Genomic DNA, 21,754 nt, shown 5'->3' on the forward strand with positions numbered 1-21,754 from the left:
TGCCAAACCAGCCCCGCACAGGAGTCCACAGCCCGGCGGCCCCCAGCCCGGCTAAGGGGGCCGTCCTGAGCGGCTGCTGAGGCCCAGCCAAAGGCCCAAGTGCGCAGGCCTTCCTCCCTCAGGCCTCCAGAGTCAATCAAGTGTCACGGAACTGTCATCAGGAGAGACTTCATAGGTGAACACCGCAGGATCCAGAGCTGACACTGGGGGTTTTCCAAAGAAATGGAAAAAAAACTAACACAGGCCACTCAGGAGAATATAGCCAGCAAAAAGCAGGAAGCATATCAGGTTAATATTTTAATCTGTAGATCACATTTTTTTTTTTTTTTGCAAACCATTACAGTTTTATTTAAATTAACTTTTTCTTGCAAAATAGTCATTTCATTTTTTCCAACAAAATCTTATAAAGGCAAAAATAAAATCTTATTTTGGCAAATGTCATGAAGTTGATACTGGCAGCATATGGAGTTAGTTAAAAATAGACGGCAACTTCTAAATATATTCAAGATTATTTTTCTGACCATAGTCAAAGACAAATTTTCATTTAAAGTGTGGCTCCACCCAATGGAGTTGTTTTTTGTTTGTTTGTTTGTTTGTCTTTCAACTTCATTTTCCGGATGCAGAATATCATGAGCTCATGACTTACATAAAGGGCCACAAACACTGCGCCTGGCTTAACAGCGCCCTCCCCGTTTTAGGCTGGAAGTCAAGTCATAGTCCTGTCATCGTGGCCCTGCTGGCCATCAGGGAGGGTAGGGGCCCGCTGCCTGCCCACCTGCCACCTGACCCAAGCCCTGGGTAGGCTGACCTGTGTTCTCAGGGGCCAGCCGCAAAGACCCCAGGATACCTTTCACAGCCTAGTGCGGACTCAGGGAGTTGTAGGTAGATGCCACCCAGTGTGACGTTTATTGCTTATGATACAAATCAAAGGTGTTTCTTCTCACCTTTTCTGTATTTCAAAGTGTATTTTTTTTTTTTTTTTAAATTACAGCGAACTGTTTTTGTTTTGTTTTTTTCTGAAGAGCCCTTTGCTGAGAGAACCTCATGGGCAGGTTGGGAACCAAAGTTCTTGGACACACCTTTGGGCCTAAGCCAGACCCAAGGCCGAGGATCCACGTGCCAGCTCGGTGGAGTTTCACCCTACAGAGCTGGTCATCAGGCCAGGTCAGGGTCAGCTGATCACTGCCCTGGACAACAGACCAATGAGCCCAACACTGGAATCCACTGGAAGTACATCTCCAATCCAACCTCACCTGAGTTCAGCAGACGCTGGACTGGCCTCTGCTCACCCTGCCCTTCGGCTCCCACCCACACCCACCACCCAAACGGTACCTGAATCTGTATGTGCAGCTCCAAAATCCTGCATCCTCACCTTCTCAGCCACTCAGCCCTTGAGGTGAACATTATAAAATATAGCCTGATTCTAAAATACAGAGTCAGTATTTTACAGTGTGTATTAAAAGTGCCTTTGTCACATGTAAAAAGGAGTCTGAACTAAAACAAGCGTGGGTGTTAGGCCCTAGCCCTGTGGTGAATGCCCCACAGCTGGTGGTGCTCTGTCCTCCAGCCTGAACCCCGGCTCAGCTGGAAGGGGAAGAAGGATCAATCTTCTCGGAGGAAACTGGTTCCACTGGCCCCTGGCTCCAGACTTCTCTGCACGCTGGATCACGGGTCAGTCACTGCCTGGGCTGGCAAAAAGCACAGGAGACAATGAGAGGCTGGCAGGACCCCAGCCCACGTCTGGGGAGCAGGCGGTGGGCGTGTCTGTGCACACGTGACAGGCAATGGCAGGCTGACAAGACAGAGAACAGCAGAGCAGGGGGCTGGGGCAATGCGGCCGCTGCTGGGGGACCCTCGGCTTCGAGGACTAACGGGCGTCCCACCTTTCCTCCACCCTCACCACTTCTAGGAAGTTTGCCAGACACATGCTGGCCCCTAGACTGGGTCCCTGCTCTGATAGGGCAGAAGGCCTGAGCAAAGAGGACTCTGGGGTCCAGTTCTGGCTCTGCCCTTCATTTGCTGAGGGACTCTGGGTAACTCTCTCAGCCTTCATGGGCCTCGTTTTCTTAATCTAAAAACAGATGACTGTACGAATCTCCTAATGAGGGTGCTGGAAGGGTACAAGGAAATGTGTGTGTGCTCTGAAAAGAGCATTAGAGGCCTATCTCATGACCACAGGGGCACCAAAAGCAGAGAGGAACAGAGCCTCTCCTCTGCCTCTCTGTGGCCTGGGGTGGCGTCACCACACTCGATCTCCAGGAGAAAACCATACACACTCCCGTGGCCCCAGAAGACCCTGCAGCCTTTACAAAAGACCTGGCTGGAGCATTCCCTGGGGTTCCTCAGTCACGGGGTCCCTACTGCACACGTCCCGAGAGCCTGGCCCAACAGGCCGACCTCCTCCTGCCACCCTCAGGACAGTGAAGCGTCCGGGCGGGTGGACACTTGCCCAAGACCATGTCTCCGTCCCAACCACACACCGCCATCCCTCACTGCACTCCCTTCTCCAAACATCTAGAGCCCCCGGGGGTGGCCCAGGTGGGCCAATGGAGGTGGCCCAGGTGGGCCCAGGGTGGCGATGGAGAACAGAGGCTCTGAACTCGCACAGAAGGGGTTCGAACCCTGGCTCTGACACAGCCGCAACTCCTTGGGCAAGTCCCTCAGGGTCTCTGAGTTACGCTTCCTCATCTGTAAAATGGGGTGAATATCTCCATTGGGTTGTTGTCAAAGGAGATGATCAGCGCGATGCCTGGCGCGGAGTAGGCGCTCAGCAACGTTAACCACAAGTGCGTATAGAGGGATGAGAGGGGAAGCCCTACACAGTCGTATGAAGTGGAACGTCAGGGAAAGGGCTGCTGAGACTCCTGATACGCCCTCCCCGTCCAGGTGAGGCAACAGCCAAGAACTCAGAACAGCAGCCTGGACTTGGCCCCGGCCTCCCGACTCCTGGTCCAGCACTCCCTCCCTACTCCCACGCTGCCTCCTCTCACCATAAATGTCCACGTGGGGAGGACTCAGAAGGGGTGGTGCTGGAATGTTCTGCAGGGGTGAGGGCCATCACCCCGGGCAGCCTCCTCCTGAAGCTTCCCTTGTGACTGGAATGAGCCCCCATCCCTCACAGGGCCCATGTCCTCATCTGCAAAACTGGTTTTTCTAGGCTTCCGGTTCTTCAATTTCTTTGGCCAAAGCCCTGACGGGGAGAGGCCATGATCTAATTCTTCCTTCCCAGCCACCGCCCCCTCTTCCCAAGCCCTCCGTCTGGCCTGCCCTGGTCCCCTGGGGCACTGGGCCGCCTGCAGGAAGGACAGCGGGGCGGGAAGGGGCGCAGCTCTAGCTCCTGAGATTTCAGGGAGCCAGGGGGCTTGGATCACACAGTCTCTACTGTATCAGAGCCGCTGAACGTTGAGTTCCTAAAAATCATCAGCCCCCCACCTGCCTACCAGTCCAGGAGGGGTCTCCCGAGCAGCCGCTTTGCCCATGGAAGGAAGCGTCAGCAGGTGGCACCGCAATCATCTCGGCAGCAGAGGGGAGGGGCCATGCTCAGCGCCAGGTGAGGGGACACGCCAGGAGGGGGCTCTTACTTGGAAGGTGTTAGACAAAGGTGTAGTGGAGTCCGTTGCTTAAGGGGGGGTAAGGTGGCACCGTCCTGGAGGACAGGGGGGCTTTAGGCGGGAGGAGGGCCAGCTGCTGTGCTAGACGGGCAGACAGGAATTAAGTGGTGCGTTAGGCTCCTCGTCTGCTCCTGCAGCACCAGACGCCCTGCGCGGCAGGGCCGGGGTGCCGTGGGCCCCGCTGCCCACCACTAACGGCCTGGGCTTGCGGGGGGCACATCCATGGGGCCTGGCGGGAGCCTGGCCTGCAGTTCCCAGAAATGTCTCTGAGCTGGAGAGAGGGAGCAAGAGTGAGGAAAGGCTGCAGCAAAGGTGGCCACTGAGCAGGGACGTGACTGCGGGGTGTCGGGGTGTCAGGTCTGGGGCACGCTCGCCTGCTGGTGGTAAGGAAGCCGAGGACCGTAGGTCCACATAGGTAGAGCAAGCACAGGCCAGAGAGGAGGGCACTTTATGGCAGGGAAGGTGCCCCTGCTGGAGCCCTTGACATGGGGAGGAATTCAAAATCAGGGAGCCCCAGGATCATTACGAGGAGGGGCCTGGGAAAGCCGTCTGCTGTCTCCCCAACGAAGACCCCCTCTCAGCCCACGCACATGTCCTCAGGGGAGTCAGCGACTCTGTACGGGATCCGAGCTGGGAGACAGAGCACAGGCTGCCCCTTGTCCTCGGTCATACCCATGGCTCTGCTTCCCAGGGCCAGCCACTTCAAGGTCCAGCAGGCCCCACCCGTGGTCACTTCTAGACCCTTTGGCCAGGGTTGGAGGACTGGTGGGGACTGTGACCCCACTTCAGGCTGGTGAGAGACCACCCCTCTCACACCTGGCCAAGGGCACCACCTAGACATGCAGTGGCGGCTGCATCTGGGGAGAAACAGCACAGGTGAACCGTGAGAGCTCACACAGGGAGGGCACAAGTGGGTGGAGAGAGGAGCCAGGAGTCTCCTTCCTGGCGCACACACACACACACGCACACACACACACACACACGCGTGCACACACACACACACACACCCTCTCCCATCCCATGGTGCTGGTTTTTTCCCACTGGACAGCAAAGTCCCACTTCCCAAGCCCTGTTTTCTGGCACAGGCCACTCTGATAGGTGAACAGTGACTTTGACTTGGGAACCAAAGCAGGGACCCCAGGGAGGGTTGGAGGGGCCCCATTCTGCCTTGTCCCAGCAAGAAATCCAAGCACCAAAAGGCTTTCCTGCCCCTTCTTCGTGAGGCCAGAAACCTTAGCCATGACTCCTTAGCTCAGGAGAACAGGAAAAACCTGTTCTCAACCCACAATCTCAGAGAAAGCTGAATAGCAGTACCACTCCCAAGATTTAAGAATGAGCTCTACACCCTCTCCCGGGACACTCCTGAGCCCCAGTGCCCCTCGCAAACCCTGCAGCGCGCCTGGGACAGGGGAACATACCACCGTCCCTCAACGACCGACAGGCCATGCCAGGCCCTGAGTCCAAGGAGCAGGGGGTGGGGCCCAGCCTCAGAGGCCGTCCGCGTGGCCTCACCTGCCACCTGCTTGCTGCGCTGCGAGGCCTCGGAGGCCAGGGCGTAGGAGATGTTGATGATGCGCTCCTGCTCCTGCAGCTGCGAGCCCAGGCCGGCCACGCTGTCCTGGTCCTGGCCAGACACTGGCTGCAGGTTGCACATGCTGTGGGAGAGCCAGAAAGCAGGCTGTGGGCCTCGCCACCCCAGGCACCTGCCTCAGGAGAGCAGGGTCTCCCTGGCCTGAGGATCTCACCCTTTTGGGGGCATCAGATAACAATGGTGCACCTTGGGGCTTCCCTGGTGGCGCAGTGGTTAAGAATCCGCCTGCCAATGCAGGGGACACGGGTTCGAGCCCTGGTCCGGGAGGATCCCACATGCCGCGGAGCAACTGGGCCCGTGCGCCACAGCTACTGAGCCTGAGCTCTAGAGCCGCAAGCCACAACTACTGAGCCCGCGTGCCGCAACTATTGAAGCCTGCACGCCTAGAGCCCGTGCTCCGCAACAAGAGAAGCCACTGCAATGAGAAGACCGTGCACCACAAGGAAGAGTAGCCCCCGCTCGCCACAACTGGGGAGGGCCCGCACGCAGCGACAAAGACCCAACGCAGCCAAAAATAAATTAAATAAAATAAATTAAAAAAAAAAAAAATGGTGCACCTTCTCTCCAGACAAAGGTGCACATGCTTCTCCCCAAACACCTAGTCACAGCTTTGTTCCTCCTTTGGTGGATCGCAGACCTCAAGATAAGGGTTCCAGCTCTAAGCTCCTATTAAATCCAGACGTGAAAAGGCTAACCGCTCTCTGAAAGGGAGGCCCTCAAATACCCGGTTTACGTTTCTGAGGCTACAGAGGCTGATGCGACAGGAAAGTCACTTCCTGGGGTCCCATCCTGGCCTCCAGGGATGTGGGCAAGGCCTCTGGCACCTCAGGACAAGGCTGGGCCCCTGATTCTGGTCTAGGGGTCTGTGTGAGGGAACATGGGCCCTAAGGCTGGGAGGGCCATCCTTGGGGCCTACCTCCAACTGTGTCCACTTCGCCACCACACTTGGCTCCACTCCCCACACTAGCCAGGACCACGGGACACAGATTTGGGGGCAAGGGCCTAGGATGGCCCTCTGAGTGCTTTAGGACCTCCCAGATGACCTGGGCAAGCTTCCTCGCTGATCTGTGGGTGACGTGCTGACAGCCGGCCTGCTCCTCACAATGAGCAGCGCTGGTCTGAGACGGAGGCCTGACAACACACTCCCCGGCCAGCCCAGCCCAGGGCCCATTCAGCTGAGACACCCCTGGGGTCGGCCTAGCGGGTCGTCAGGGCTCAGGCAGCATGAGGGCTGACCTGGACCGGGCAAGGATGTTCCGGATCTTCTCGGCTTTGCGGTACCGCGCCTGCAGCTCCTCCAGGCTGGGCGGCTCTTCAGGATCCAGCTCCACGTAACGCTCGGGGATAGGGACCTTCTCTGGTTTGGAGAGCTGAGGAAAGGTGGTGGGAGGCACAGATGTTGGGTTTGGGACCTGCTCTCCCCATCCTGTCCCCCGCCATGAGGCACGCGGAGGAGCCCACAGACTTCAGTAATTTGCTAAGATCACAATGGCAGTTCACTGTGCAGTCCCGATCTGAATCTGGGTTTGACTCCAAAGCCCGTGTTCTATCTACCGTACCAGGCAACCTCCTACAGGCCAAGGGAAGGGAAGGGGGAAGGCAAAATAACTAGACCAGTAAGCCCTGAGGATACAAATGATCACCCTAAAAGCTACCCTTGATGTGATCTGACCTCTCCGGCCACACTGACCCACCTCTGCCCCTGCTCTTTCCCCTGCCTGGGATGCTCCTTCCTTGGGCTCCATGGCCTCTTTCTCATCCTCCCAACCTCACCTCCAGAAGGCTTCCCTGACCCTCCTTCTCCCATCCACCCACCCCTGCCACTCCCTCCCGTTTCCTGTTTGTTTCTCCACTGTCTAGAGCAGGGACTTGGTACTTAGTAGCCCTTCAGCAAGCACTCCTTGGATGGGTGGATGGGTGGCTGGGTGGAGGGATGAAAGAAAGTGATAGTGCTTTCTGTCCCTACAAAAGACCCTGACAGGAAGCAGCCGCATTGAATCTACTGCTCTCAGGAGGAAAATGACCCCAGCTCCTCCCACCAGTCTCTCATACAAACCCAAAAGAAACCTCAGCTTGGTGAACCTTTAAGTGGGCCAAGAACGCTAAAGGCAACTTTTGCACACACCTCAGGGAATTTTTTTCTTCCTTGAACTACATTAAAATGGGGTTGGTTGAAACTTCCAAAAACAAGCTAAATCCAATCCCAGGGCAAATCTGGACTTGAATTTAAGCCCATGCAGACCTTTCATTCTGGTGAAAGATGGCAAGAAATAAGCTCTTTTCTGTTATTTCCCATGAGGGCAGATGCAGAGGAAGGAAGCAGATTACATTGTAGCAGGAGGGATTTAGGTTAGAGATAAGGAAGAACTTTTTCCCCTGGCTGGCAGGCCAATTAGGACACCGCAAAATGCACTTCCATTGCCAAGGCAGTGTGTAAAAGCTTCTTTTGTGGACCTGAGAAAGCATGGACCTTTGGCTGTTTCAGAGGTGCCAAAGGGAAAAGGTCTGAAGGCAGGGGACTAACCTCGTTAAACCCTGGAGCCCCAGCTGATCTCAGAACCCAGCAACTCCACAGGCGTCAATTTGCCCCCATCCTGTCTGATCTATCCTTCATGTGGTTGAGAGCATTTCCTCTCATGCAGTTTCAGGCCAGGCCAAGTCCTCATACAAATGTGTTTGGGATATCTGTGGGCCACTGTGCACTTCATTCAACAGAGTCGTCATTCAGCAAATATTTACGGAGCATCTACTGTGTGCCAGGCCTGGTGCTGGGTGCACAAAGGTGAACCAAACAGCCAAAGACACTGCTCTACAGAGCTTACAAATGGCACAACATAGGCCACAGGAGACCACCCTGTGTCTTGAAGACCCTAAGTCTGTCACGCTCTGACTCCCGTTCTCTTCCCTTGGGTAAGAGACGGTCCTGACTGCGGTTACTTGCTTTTCTGGGCCTGCCCGGCCATGATGCATTTGAGCCACCAGAGGGCGAAAGAACCCAGACCAGACCTATCCAGGTCTCCTAGCCTCTGCCATGGCTGGATATTTCACCTGTGATTTCTAAACCTGCCCTGCCTTTTCCCCAAGTCTGACTGCCCAAATTGGCCTGACCGGCCAGATGCAAGACCAACCCCTGGTTTTCCAGGGAACATATCCTAACAATAACTACCACCTCATCACATGCCTACTATGTGCCAGGCCCTGTGCTCACAGCTTTGTGATCATTGCTAACTGTTAGGGCAATGTGCTGAGTCACTTAACGCTCCCCACAACGCACATTACTGCTGAGGAAACTGAGGCACAGAGAAGTGAAATGACTTGCCACAAATTACAAAGAGAGACAGATCTGAACCTGCATCAAAATGCCTGGTCTCCTCTTACTACCTCCAGGTGCTGTTCATCCATCCTCCTGGGCCACACTGAAACCGAGCTTGTCCTCATTCAGGGCAACACCCCACCACCCCCGCCCAATGCCCCTGGGAGGGTTGGTCAGGCTGGCGTCTGAAGGCTGGGCCTCCTGGGGGCAGCGTGAAGGAAGCCCCTGCCCTCACCTCTCTGCTGATGTCCACGTCATAGTCTTGTGGTTCCAGGTCCAACTCAGTGACAGGCACAGCCTGCACCTTCAGCCAGCCATTCTCCTCCTTGTCCTTTCTGTCCCCTTGTACGGCCCGTTCCAGCAGCTGCAGGTCAAAGTCCTGCTCGCGCTTCCACTGGTAACAGAACAAGAGGGTGAAATGTAGTCACTTCCTGACTATCCCTTTTGGGTAGGTCTTGCAGGCACTGGGGTCCTTGGGAAGATGGGCCTGTGACTCATTAGGGAAAAGCTGTGTGACCATGGACCTCAACCTCATCTCTAAAACAAGGCAGCAGCAATTCTGTGACACAGATGGTCTTTGCTGTGTTCTGAAACTCTGTGACAGAGAGAACAAGGCCTCTGCCCCTTTGATACAGCCGGACTCCAGACTGCTGATTTCTCTCTGATATGGGCCCCAAAGTGTCCAAACCTCCCAGGCACAGGTCTAAGATCCACGACTTTAGACTCACAATGGTCCCCAGGGATACAGGAGGCTCCCAGGTCCAAGAAGGTGACCCTAAAACAGAAGCTGGGACAGAGCTCAAGAGAAAAGGTTTGCCGCTTCTGTGGCATGATCACGGAAGCCCTTCTGGTTCGGGAGCCATATGTTCCAGCTCAGAAACAATGGGAAAAACAAACCCTCTGAGGCCCTGGTAAGCAAGTGGAATAGCCAAGAGCCTCTCTAGTGGGCATTCCCAACAGGACACAGTTAAGGGTGGGGAATAATGCCCCCACCGTGGGACTGGGGAGGTGCAAGCAGGAGCAGCTTGCGGCCAGTGAGGCAGATAAGCTGCTGCGTATCACACATCTATTTGGGGCAGACGTTTTAAGTTAGAATAACCAAAAACACGTAAAATTTAAATGCTAAATCAAATGCAACATTTCCAACTCTGTAACAAGCAGGCTTCACAGAGGGAAACTCTAACCCAGCCACTTTAAGATCCCAGCACAATGGTTTGGCTCTGCCGTGGCCTTCCTAATCACCTGTGGCCTGCATCCCCACAGGCCTCGGTGCTGAGCAGGTTGTTGAGAGGAGGGAACGGGCCCAAAGCCTCCCTTTTCTTGAGCAGAAGCCAAGCAGATGCTTCTCCATCCCAGGTTGCCTTCTCCTTCCCACCCCATCCACCTCACAGAACCCCAAGTGGTCACCGTTGTCTTTAATGCCCCCTCAAGTCCTCACTCACCCAAGCCCCAAACCCATGCCATAGCAGCACATTTCACCCATTCGTGCACAAGCTCTCCATACTGACTCTACGTCAACGTAATTGCTCTTAGGTGATGGTTTCCAATTAAAGTGTAAAAGGATTAGGCAGTTGAAGATTCAGGTATGAAAAATTAATTTAATGATTCACAAAGAAAACACACATTGTCTTACACGCTCACCAGTGCCCCAAAGAGAGACAAGACCTCACATAAACCCAGCCTGATTGTTTCCACAAACAGAAAAAGTTCACTGGACTCTACAATGTATCCTGGGGAAGAACCACGCCAATCCATTATCATTAAGCAACACGTTTATTGGCGCTGAGGCAGAGACTTACACAAGTCTTTTTTTTTAAAGAAAAAAATTACAAGGTATTCAAGTTACGATTTTTAGATCATTTTTCTACATTTGAGACATCAGGTTGTGAAAAGTCAGTTTTACCTCATCATATGACATTTACTTATGAAGTTTAAAAGTTACTGGCTTTGCAGCTTTTCAGGATATGAGTATCCTGGGTCTGACCCCTTTGGTGTCTAACAGCTGCAGAGAGGCCCTCTGAATACAGATCATAATGTATCTTGCTACCTGTTCAAGTTATTAAATACTAGAAACACAAAAAGTTTTCCGTAAGAAATTGTGCCGATGGGGCCGGAGGAATTAAAACTGAACCACCTCAGACTTGGCAGAATTTATTCCAACATGCAATCTCTGAAGTCTGTGTCTACTGTCCAGATGTGAGGCATGGACTTTGATAAATTCATCATGCCCAGACCTCTGACAATGACCACGGACGGCCCTCAGGCAGTGGGGCTGGCTCAAACTTGTGGGGCAGCTTTTGGGATAAGGGAATTATGAGTCAGTAAGCCTGCATAAAGGGGGCAGCAGAAAGGTGAGTCACACATGGGAGTGCTCACTAGGCTATGGAGAAAAGAGCTGCTATTATAAGCCTGGTAACAAGAGCACAGGCCAGTTAGAGAATGGTTGATGCAAATTAGAAGCGTCTGTAGACACAATCAGGCAGGATTAGAGAGGCAATGAGCGGTAACGCTAAAAGCAAAAGAGCTTGTGCAGTGAATCAGGGGAAGAGCAGTCAGGCTAGAGGTCTAGGGAAACATCTGATTTCAAACAACAGGGAAAAGTCAAATGGAATGTTTCCAAAAGGGACCTAAGGCGACTGTGGGCAGGGTGCAGTGCCTGGAAGCACCACCAGGGGGCAGCAGACGCCCCGGCTCTCCTGGGGCATGGGGAGGCCTGTCAGCACCGCAGCGGTGGGAGAGCCCCAGTCCTCAGAGGTGAGGGGCACCACCCTCTGCTCAGCTGCCCCACAGGGCACCCGCTTGGAGGTTTGGGAGGCTGGTTGGCTTGCACTCCTCCTCCTCAAATCATAGCACCATCTTTCTCCTCCACTCCTCGAACCCTGTACTTCCCGAGTCCTTGGTTCAGCTGAGAGACTCCGAATGCTTACAAAGGCCTCCCTCAAGCTCGACTGCAGAACTGACTGTGGACGTTCTCTCTGGCTCCTGGGCTCCTGCAGTGACATCCTCATTCCTGCTCTAGTTCCGGGGCGCCCTCTGGCCAAGTCACACATGCGTCCCGGCTTGTGGACACACAGCCCGTGGGGTGTTCTCTGAGCCATCCAGGTCGACAGCCCGCTCTCTCGGGGTTGAGAAGTGCTTGTGTCTGGGGGACTCGGGGAAGCTCTGCTCCCTGTCCCAGCCCCGCCTGCCTGGACCCTCCTAACATACTGAGCCGAGATCTCCAGGGAGTGGTTGGCTGAGGTAGCGGGACGAGGGCAGACCCGTCCTCTCTCCTTGGCTCAGCGTCCTCTTGCGCTCCCGGACCAGCGCCTTCTGGTGCCGCTTCATGCGCTCGAGCTGCTCCTCCGCGCTCATCTTGCCCCGCTGGTGGTCCCCTGAGTACAGGCGCTCCAAGGCACTCCTGGGTCTCTGAGGGGCAGGAGGGACAGACAGGGCAGCTGCGCTGGGAACACAGAGGGCAGCCGCCCCGCTGGCTTCATCCCCGTCTCTCTCTCTCTCTCTCTCTCACACACACACACTCCAGTTGGGCTCCTCCTGGCCACTGAGAAGCACCTCCTCTAAGCACACTCGTGGACATGATACCGCTGGCCCTCACGGGCTCTCTGGGCAGCACCCAATTCTGCAGATGCAGACACTGAGGCCCAGGCCTGTCCAGTTGGGCACAAGCACATCATGGGCCACAACTCAGGGTGTGACTCACTGGGCGAGACTGGGGAGAAAGGTGGGAGCCCCTTGGGAAATGTGGAGGGCAGTGTGATGCCCTTCTTGGTGGGCAGTGGTGAAGGCATCACGAGCACATGGTGACAGGGAATCTGAGCTCTGGAGGGGTCACCTGACAGGATCGCCAGTTACCGTCTACCTTGGAGCCCTTCCCTCTGTGCATGAGGGAGCAGTGAGCCCCTCAAGAACTTCTCAAGGCCACTCACAGGGTAGGTCACCTTGCTGCTTTCGGCATCTAGACCCCTCTGAAGCGTGACGTAGGGAGCAATGGTGGACGACTGCTGGAGCCTTGACGTGGACCCCGAGAGCCCTTAGTGAGGAAAGAGAAATGCAAGTGGATTTGTGGTGAGGAGGACAGGCCACCAGCCCCTTCTTGATCACCTCCCACTCCCGTGAGGGGACCACAAGGACCCAGCCAACAACCCACGCTTCTTCCTCCCCAGGGCCCGGAAGAGCAAGGCCCCAGGTAGGGAATGAGGGGCCAGCCCACGGGTGCCCTCTGTCCCCAAAGGAAGATCTGGGGACTACCCTCGTCTTCCCTCACACGCAGAAGACCTGGGCTGCTTGGCAGGAGGAAAGGATGGAGGGCAAGGAATGCCTTGCATCACTTCCTCCTGATGAACTCCTATGCATCCTGTGTGACCCAACTTGGATGCCTGCCTGTGAGAAGCCTTTTCAAACGCTCTAGGCAGAATCAGTTATTCCCTGTATTCTTCAGTGTATTCACTGGTTACTGCACTGACCACAGTGTCAACATGCCTGTCTACAAATTCAACAATGCCTGGTTGAATGAATAAATGACTGAATGAATAAATGAAGAATGGAAAGAAGAAGGCACCAAGCATTTACTGAGTACTTACTATATAACAGGCAGGCACCGTGCCAGGTATTTCATATAGATTTTGTCCCGCTGGCCCTACAAAGTAGCATTACCTAACCACTGTGGAGGTACGCAATCTAAAGCTCAGAGAGGTTAAGCAACTTGTGCAAGGTCACATGGAGCCTCAGCCCGTGCTTTCTCCACTAGCAACATTCTTATCAAGGCTGGTCCCTGACATCTGGAAACGGGCATCACACTGACTGAGGACTCCACCAGCATTTAGCACATAGGAAAAAGAATGATAAATGTCCTGCAATGCCCAGAGACTCCTGAGCGACACAGAACTGTCCTGCCCACAGGCCACTAACACTGCCATTGATGAACATCTCTAGGCTGTAATGAATGAAGGGAAAAGGGTCCGCAGGCACAGTGCCAAGGGTTGCTGTGGCCCAACTCAGCAAAAGCCAGTCCCCTCCAGGGACCAGCTCAGGACACAGCAAGCCTACACAGCATCGTGGGCTGGGAGTCACATAACCCCATAGGAGTCCAAATCATGGCGGTGTGGCCTCCTGTTTCCACACCCTGTCAACGGGGGAAAGCGCCTGACCTCCCACCAAATGAGGGAGTGTGGTCAACCTGCTTTGGGGTTCCAGATGGCCTCCTTTTAAAAGGATTTCAGAAAGAGGATCTGGCTATGGGGAAAAACAGGGCATGGGTGAGCCTAATGGCCTAAATCTGTTCCTACCCCCATCTCAAAGGGACAGGGGAGGAGAGTGAGAAGACCCAACTGAGGAGAAAGGTGTGTTTGTTTAAAGAAAGGACTCATTGAGTCTTAGAGTGACACAGAAGAGGAGAAAAGCCTCTGGAAGGCATGAGATGGGATGGCCAAGCTGATGACAGTCACCCAACATCCCAGCCTGCAGGGTGGGATTCTGGCTCTATCACTTATTGGCTAATTGGCAAGTTGTTTCATTTCTCTGGGCCTTGGTTTTCTTATCTCTAAAATGGGGATAACAATAGTACTTCCCTCACGGGATTATCACGAATCTTAACTAAGTGAATATAAAGTGCTTAAAACAGTGCTGGGCTTTATAGTAACTGCTATTATCATTGTTCCCGGGGGTGGGGGGGGGGCAGATGTAATAAAAGAGGATGAGAATCAGGATGTGAGCCAGAGGCAGGAAGGACAGGCCCTCCCTACAGCCCAGAGTCCGCTGACAGCTGCTACCCAGGCTGAGGCCCCATGCTGCAGGCAGAAGGGTGTGAGGACCGGGCAGGGCTGGGGAGCAGTGGTGTGGCAGTGGCGGGGATGCCCAGGAAGACTCCATGGAAAGTCTCGCCTTACCTCTGCCTGGCAACGTCTGGTACCTGCTCTCAGAGCCCACGAGTCCCAGGGAGGGAGGGGCCATGTCCCCACTGAAGGTCGCCAGCTCAGGCTCACTGACGTATGACCGGAGTTCCACCTGTGGGCAGAGTCTGAGGCCGTCATACCTGCCCCGCTGCCGTCCCTCTCCCCACACACAGCGGGGAAACCCCAGGGGTCCCCCCTGCTCACCCTCGAGTCCCCGTTCACACACTGCCCCTGCTCCCGGTCTCGCTTCCTCTCGTCCGACTGCCGCTTGAGGCCCCTCACTGAAGTGTGCCGGATGATGGTGGCCTCCCTCGGTAGAGGTGGCACGGCCGGGGGCTGGTCCTCCGGGCTGTAGAGCTCAGGGAGCGGGGGCCTGGGAGGTGCCTCGTCTTCCTGCTCAGAAACAAAACCAGAACCAGTGCCCGGTGACAGGATGCTCAGTGGCACCATCACAGTGGTGGCCCAAAGGGAAGGAGCAGGCCACCTTGGGTCTGCAGGGAGTGACCACTTCAGCCCAAAGATGCCAACGTTTCCCCTGGTTGAGCTGTGAGGTCGGGAGACGTCTCTGCTCCAACCCCATCCTTCCCTTTGATTCACACATCCTCCATTTTTCAAAGTGTGATCTACACACAATCCAGAACTCAGGACGCGGGTCCATGCTCTCATGCCACTGGCTCGGAGTGCACCATCAGGGGAGGCAGGCTGGTAACTCTGTGTTTACCTGTATGTTTATGACAGCACCCCACCACCGCCACCCCATCCCACCACGCTCAGACGGAGCCAGCCCACGGTCCCTGCACCGTCTCTGGATCCTCCAGCAGGCTGGGGATCTGAGCAAGGACCATCTACATTCTCCTGCCTTTTCTATCAGAAATGCACATGGTTACAAAATATTTCCTCCTTCCTGACTCAGGCACAGAATAGGCAGTCAGGATGGGTGACTCACTGCCTTCTCCACAGCCCACTCCCTGGGCTGGGATGAATGTAACTATTTTCCTTGAACCCCACTGTCCACAATGCTCTCCGAGAGCTGTGGCCTCTCTACAGACCGACAGCCTGGCCCCTGACTGCCATGAACACCCACTCCTGGCACAAATGACCACCCAGACTCCTTCCTCCTAACCGCCCCCTTTCTTAGCCTAATTTTGCTTTGTTTTTCAGAGTTCAGGAAAGGGTGCTGTAAGCTTGTTTTGCAAAGGTTTATCAGCACTCTTCTAAAGCAACACATTTCATTACTGTGTGAAGTTTAACCTGCTTACCTAAGGTACCCAGAGGCTCTCTGAGCATCAGTGGTTTCCAAACCCTGACAAGATCTTGGAATCACCAATTCCTAAAAAAGCCCCCCAGAAAGATAAACGCAAACCACTGATTGCCTTTGATTGAAGGGAATAGAATGTCCGGAGACAGAGGGTGGAAGGGAGACATTTTATTGCATACTTTTTTATATCCTTTGATTTTGTACCCTTTCAGAGTATTGTTTAATAAAAAAATGACATTAAATTTAAGAAAAGCCAAATAAAAATTAAAGAACTATAGCTACATGCAACAATATGGGTGAATCTCACAAACATACTGTTGAAAGGACGCAAGATACGAAAGAATAAATACAGTATTATATATGGGCTAAATAGAAGTGTTTCGGATGCAAATATAGGTAGTGAAACAAAACAAAACAAAAAAGCAAGGAAATTATCAAAAAAGTCAAGATAGTGGTTACCTCTGGAAGAAAGAGAAAGGGCCTACACTGGGAAGGGACCCACAGGCCCAAGGGCTTCTGATTGCTGGCAAAGTCCTATTTCTTAGAGTCACAGACGTAGAGAACAAATGTATGGATACCAAGGGGGAAGGAGGGTGGGGTGGGAGGAATTGGGAGACTGGGATCGACACATATACGTTATTGATACTATGTACAAAATAGACAACTGATGGGAACATACTGTACAGCACAGGGAACTCTACCTAATGCACTGTGGTAACCTAATGGGAGGGAAGTCCAAAAGGGAGGGGATATCTGTATGTGTATGGCTGATTCATTTGGTTGTGCAGTGGAGGCTAACACAACATTGTAAAGCAACCATACTCCAGTAAAAATTAATTAAAAAAAAAAAAAAGTCCTATTTCTTGGTCTGAGTGTTGGTATGAAATGGGTAGTCTATTATTATTTACTAAATTATATATTCATGTTTTATGTCAATTTCAGGATGGATACCATTGTTTCATAAAAACAAATATAAAACAAGCAACCAACAATAAAAATGGTAAAACTGGGGCTTCCCTGGTGGCGCAGTGGTTGAGAATCTGCTTGCCAATGCAGGGGACACGGGTTCGAGCCCTGGCCTGGGAAGACCCCACATGCCGCAGAGCAACTAGGCCCGTGAGCCACAATCACTGAGCCTGCGCGTCTGGAGCCTGTGCTCCGCAACAAGAGAGGCCGCGATGGTGAGAGGCCCGCGCACCGCGATGAAGAGTGGCCCGCGCACCGCGATGAAGAGTGGCCCCTGCTTGCTGCAACTAGAGAAAGCCCTCGCACAGAAACGAAGACCCAACACAGCCAAAAATAAATAAATAAATAAATGGTAAAATTGGTGAACATATATACAACTAGAAGGAGGGGAGAGAAGACCCACCCACCTTGGTGACCCTGACGCTCAACCAAGTTGAAAGGCCCTGCTTCCGAGCCACAGCAACCAAGCCATGAAGAGGAGCCTCTGTCCTCATCTATTTCAAGCTGCTTGTTCTGCACAAGGGGAAACTGGGGATGCTCAGAGAGGGCATGGGCCTTGCCTGAAGACCCAGAGACAGACAAGGGCTGGAATCCAGGCAGTCCTGCTCACAGGCCTTTTTCCCTTTGCTCCTCGTCCCAGGGGGCAGGCATCTTGCATTATATCAGCACCTGTCTGTCCCAGCCACTCCTGCTATTTGTTTTGCTATTTTCTACCTCCTGTTTTGTGGCTGGTGCTCCAAGACTCTTAGATCTCGGAGTGGGAAGGAAATCTCAAGATAAAGAAGTTCACAATGACCCTGGTTCCCTGCGCCTGTCTTCCAGCTCTGGGCTCTAGACCATGGCTGGAAGCAGGTGAACGGTGAAGACCAGGTATAGGAACTCGTGTGTTCTAGCCAGCACTGTGCACTGATCTTGTCAGACGTCCTAAGCATACACGGTGCCCAGGCAAAGCTCCTTCAAGCCCTTGTTGGCAAAAACCTAGAGGTCTCCATTCCAAGGTCCCCTCTGCTATAGCTTCCCTGACACTTGGACCAGGCCCCTCATGTTTTCCAGCCAAGGCTGGCCTGCCCTGGAAACATGAGCTATCACAGTACCTGACCACATCTTTTATTTCCTTAGAGCCTTCTGTGCTCCCAGACTCAGCCAAGGGCTTGGCCCCTCTCTATGCCAGGCAAGCCAAGGTGTTGGCCCAGGCAACCACATGGGCCACATACCTAACCTGAGGACCAAGGCTGAATGTCCAATTAGATGTCAGATGGCACAAAGAATGGTCAGGAGATGTGGATTGGATTTACTAACTAATATGGAGACCTTATGCAAATTTTAACACCTTGGGCCTCAGTTCTCTTATCTGTGGGATGGAGATACTGACCTTCCTGTCTATACTCCAAGAGGTTACTGTGAAGACCACATGTATCCTCACAACCCAGCACAATCCTCAGCTGCAGGTGGAGATAAGGATACTCTTCTGCTAAGGTGAGCTCACTGCCCAAACTGCAGGTTTGCACGGAGCCCTGCATGGGGCAGCCACACACTTCTCTGCGCGACGCAGATCACAAATTCTGCCCTACTCAGTGCAGTCACTGCCTCTTGCTAGGCTTCAGTTTTCCCAGCTGCAAAATGGGAGAGGTGGGCTAGATCACCTCTAAGGGCCCTTCCAGTTCTGGGAGACTAAGCACAATGGCAGGGGCCCCTACCTCTCCTTAACTGCTCATGGCTCAGGAACCCCTCAGGACTCTGGCTGGTCTGTCTCCCCAAGCTTCCCTAAAAGCTTCTCTCCCAAGAGAAGAGGACCTGAGGACAGAGAAGGACAATCATCTGCCAGAGAGGAAACGACAGCGCCCAGCTCCTGGTCATCAATACTCACAACTTTGGGCTTCGTCTTGGTTGGTGACTGAAGGGGAGACGTCACCTTCCTCAGCTGGGGCGGGTGAGGTCGGTACGGCACGTAGGTTTGCAGCTGGGGGAAGAGTCGAACCTCCAGAGGGGTCCGCTTGGGGCTGGTGGGCGGGCTGGGCTGCAGGGGCGGCTTGCTCTCAGAAGAGGAGATTGAAGGCACAGGCGGGTGAGGAAGCAAAGGCACTGTTTTCCTCTCTGAGGGGTGTGGAGAGAAGCAAAGGGTGCGATGGAACAAAGACCCTCTTCCTCGGAGGACAAGGGGAGCGACTTAGGCCACGAAGACCCGACCTCCCCAGGAGCCATCCCCCAGCTCCAGGCGCTGGCCTCCACCACCCCCACCCCCAGGAAGATGGCCTGCTCACCCGGATTTTTGACCGATTCCACCAGGATTCTGAAGTTCTCTTTATTTGCACTCAGGCCTGCAATGACATCTTCGATCCTCCAGAGATCCTTCTGTATCTGCGATTTCTCCTGAGGAAGATGAGGTAGTGGGTTCATTTCCTTCTTGGCTCCTCACCAGAAGTTTCTTCTTAGGACTTGTGCTGTCATTCAGACAGAGCCCCTCACCCTGGGGGGCAGTATTCCCTTTGGAAACCCCACCAGGTCTAGAGCCAAGCCTGCTTCACGGCTTCCTGGGCAAGTGCAGACGTGAAAGATGCCCAAGGTCCAGGGGAGAAATTTCAGAGAAGCTCTCATAGTCTACCTTTCCTGTTTCCATCTCATTTAAAAATAAACTCCCTTAAATACTGTATGATTCCACTTATATGAGGTTATCTAAAATAGCCAAATTCAGAGACAGAAAAATAGAAGGGTGGTTGCCAGAGGCTGGGACGAGGGGGAATAGGGATTGTTTTTTTAATGGGTACAGAGCTCCAGTTTTGCTGGGGGGAGGGGGGAATGCAGACTGTTGTTTAATGTGTACAGAGTTGCAGTTTTTCAAGATGAAAAGATTTCTGGAGATTAGGTGTACAACAATGCGAATACACTTAACAGGACCAAACTACACTTAAAAATGGTTAGGTAAAATTTTATGCTACGTATATTTTACAATTTAAAAAAAAGACTGTCTTAGGCAACCATGGCAGAAGGGAAGAGAAGGCAAGGACTAGAGGTTACACCATCCCTAGAATATAAAGAGCATCTTTTTGAAGACACAGCTGAATCTTGGGATTTGGGATTTAGTATAAGGGGCAGTGGATATTATTTGGCAGTAAAAAGGAATGAAGTACTATGTCTGCTACAACATGGATGAACCTTGAAAACATTATGCTAAGTGAAAGCAGCCAGACACAAAGTGCCACATACTGTATGATTTCATTCATACGAAATGTCCAGAATAGATTAAGTCCATAAAGATAGAAAGTAGGTTAGTTGTTGGCTAGAGCAGGGGTAGAAAGTTGGGGTGGGGATGGGGAGTGACTGTAAATGCGTACCGGGTTTCTTTTGGGGCTTGATGGAAATGTTACACAACTGATTGTGGGGATGGCTACCCAACTCTGTGAATGTGCTAAAAAAAAAAATCAGTGAATTACATACTTTAAAATAGTGAATTTTATGGTATGTGAATTACATGATAAAGCTGTTATTTTTTTTTAAAAAAGTACGATGGGAAAAGAGGCAGGCTACACAACCATGCGCAAACTCTGAGAAGCTACACCCAAACCACCAGGGAAGAGGCCCTAGAAAGAAGTGAGCAGGGTCTGCTGTGATTAAAGGGTCATGGGCACCTTTTAATCGAGTTGTGTAAACATCAGATATGGTATTCTTTTAATTTAAAAATTATCATGGTCCCACCCCATGGACTTAAAAAGGAAGGCTCCACACCCCTATCTCCTTTCCAGGTACACTGCCGGCCTCAATTGGAAGAGTTCTCACATGTGTGGTATTTATGGACCACTGTTCCTGGATACATCCCCACAGGGCTGGGCAGTGAGCAGGTTCTCAGTACATGTATGCTGAATAAATAAAGGACCAATCACATAAAATTCCCTGATCAAATACTATCTAACAGGCATAATAACAGACGTCTGAAGCCTCCCTCCTAAGGGGAGCTCACACTCTCATACTCTCTCCACCCTTCCAACACCACTGCACATCCTCAGGGCTGATAAGCAAATAACAGGCTTAATGTTCAGCTCCACACTAAAGAACAAGTGTCCTAAAACAGACATGTTACTGAGCTAACAGGATTATCTCTAGAGCTGAGGTCCCCAAGCAGAGTGTTGGGAACAGGTGAAGAAGGAGCATGGGGTTAAGGTAATCTCTCCCTCTCTCTCTTTCCTCCCCTGGCAGTCTACCTGGCGTACTTCTACCTGTCAGTTCACAATCCTGCCCCCATTTTGCCTGTCACCTCAACATGTAAGAGAAGAGCAGAGAGAAGCAAAGGCCAGAGAACTTCAATCCAAGGACGATGGAATTTCAGAACTTAACGACAAGGTGAAGGAAGCTTTTGGGGAACACGAGAGTGGGGTTTCATACCTGTATCCTCACATCACACCAAGCAGGAAGGCTCCAATGTACTACATTCAGCAAAGGCTTGAACTCACTGTCCAGAAGTAGGGACACCTACACGTAGCCTCACCTCTCACTGACTGTCAGAGTTACCTGGAAGTTCTTTTATCCTCTGATTTCCCTGCTTGGGTGGCCATGAGGATCTTCATAAATAAAGCTACTCATCTTTACTCAAAAGGCTATGGGTTTTCTCACAGCCAAACCTGGCTAAAGAGGGGTGAGTTTCCAACCCCCATTACTGAGAATTTGCATATGGGGCTGCAAGCCTATCTCCAGCGTCAATGATTTATTCAGGACTCTAAGAGCTTGCCTGGTCTAGAATTACACCAAAGAAGTTAGCACAGAGCCTGCTCAAAGAAAGGCTTTGTGAGCTTCCCAGGTCATCATGGCACTCAGGGAAAGCATGAGCAATGCCACTAGGCTAGGTGGAAATCAAGCTGCAGGGACCAGGCTTCAAACTGGCCTATCTCCTAGTAACTTATAGGGCTAAGTTCTCTAGGAAGTCTGTGACAAGACCTATACATGGCACCCATTTGTTTTTTGGAGGGAAAAAAGGATTCTGGGCCTGCTGTATGTTAAATTACCACGAAATAAGGTACAGCAGAAATACAAATAGCCAATAATCATAAAAAAAGATGTTTAACCTGCTAGTAATTAAATGAATGCAAATAAAAACATGATGTCCTTTTTCAGCATGCAGACTGGCAAAAACTA

General features: G+C 52.5%; 1 protein-coding gene across 6 annotated transcripts in view; it reads right to left on the minus strand.

The window, feature by feature from the left end:
* Nucleotides 1-436: 436 nt before the first annotated feature.
* Nucleotides 437-21,754, minus strand: part of PLEKHA7 (pleckstrin homology domain containing A7) — a 208,872-nt gene continuing 187,554 nt past the window's right edge. For 3 of the 6 annotated variants that reach the window (XM_068555729.1, XM_068555734.1, XM_068555735.1), the window contains 11 exons: nt 18,892-19,000; nt 18,498-18,724; nt 14,611-14,799; nt 14,401-14,518; nt 12,442-12,545; nt 11,723-11,923; nt 8,751-8,909; nt 6,439-6,572; nt 5,124-5,266; nt 3,582-3,692; nt 437-1,688 (listed from right to left, as the gene is read on the minus strand). In XM_068555729.1, the coding sequence (XP_068411830.1) occupies nt 3,592-3,692; nt 5,124-5,266; nt 6,439-6,572; nt 8,751-8,909; nt 11,723-11,923; nt 12,442-12,545; nt 14,401-14,518; nt 14,611-14,799; nt 18,498-18,724; nt 18,892-19,000 (1,485 nt within the window). In that variant the 3' untranslated portion in view covers nt 437-1,688; nt 3,582-3,591. Of the gene's footprint in view, nt 1,689-3,581; nt 3,693-4,334; nt 4,469-5,123; nt 5,267-6,438; nt 6,573-8,750; nt 8,910-11,722; nt 11,924-12,441; nt 12,546-14,400; nt 14,519-14,610; nt 14,800-18,497; nt 18,725-18,891; nt 19,001-21,754 lie in introns of those variants that run through there. The other 3 variants (XM_068555733.1, XM_068555731.1, XM_068555730.1) reach the window with 3 other exon arrangements.

This window comes from Eschrichtius robustus, chromosome 11, assembly GCF_028021215.1.
Source record: "Eschrichtius robustus isolate mEscRob2 chromosome 11, mEscRob2.pri, whole genome shotgun sequence".
NCBI classification, from domain to species: domain Eukaryota; kingdom Metazoa; phylum Chordata; class Mammalia; order Artiodactyla; family Eschrichtiidae; genus Eschrichtius; species Eschrichtius robustus.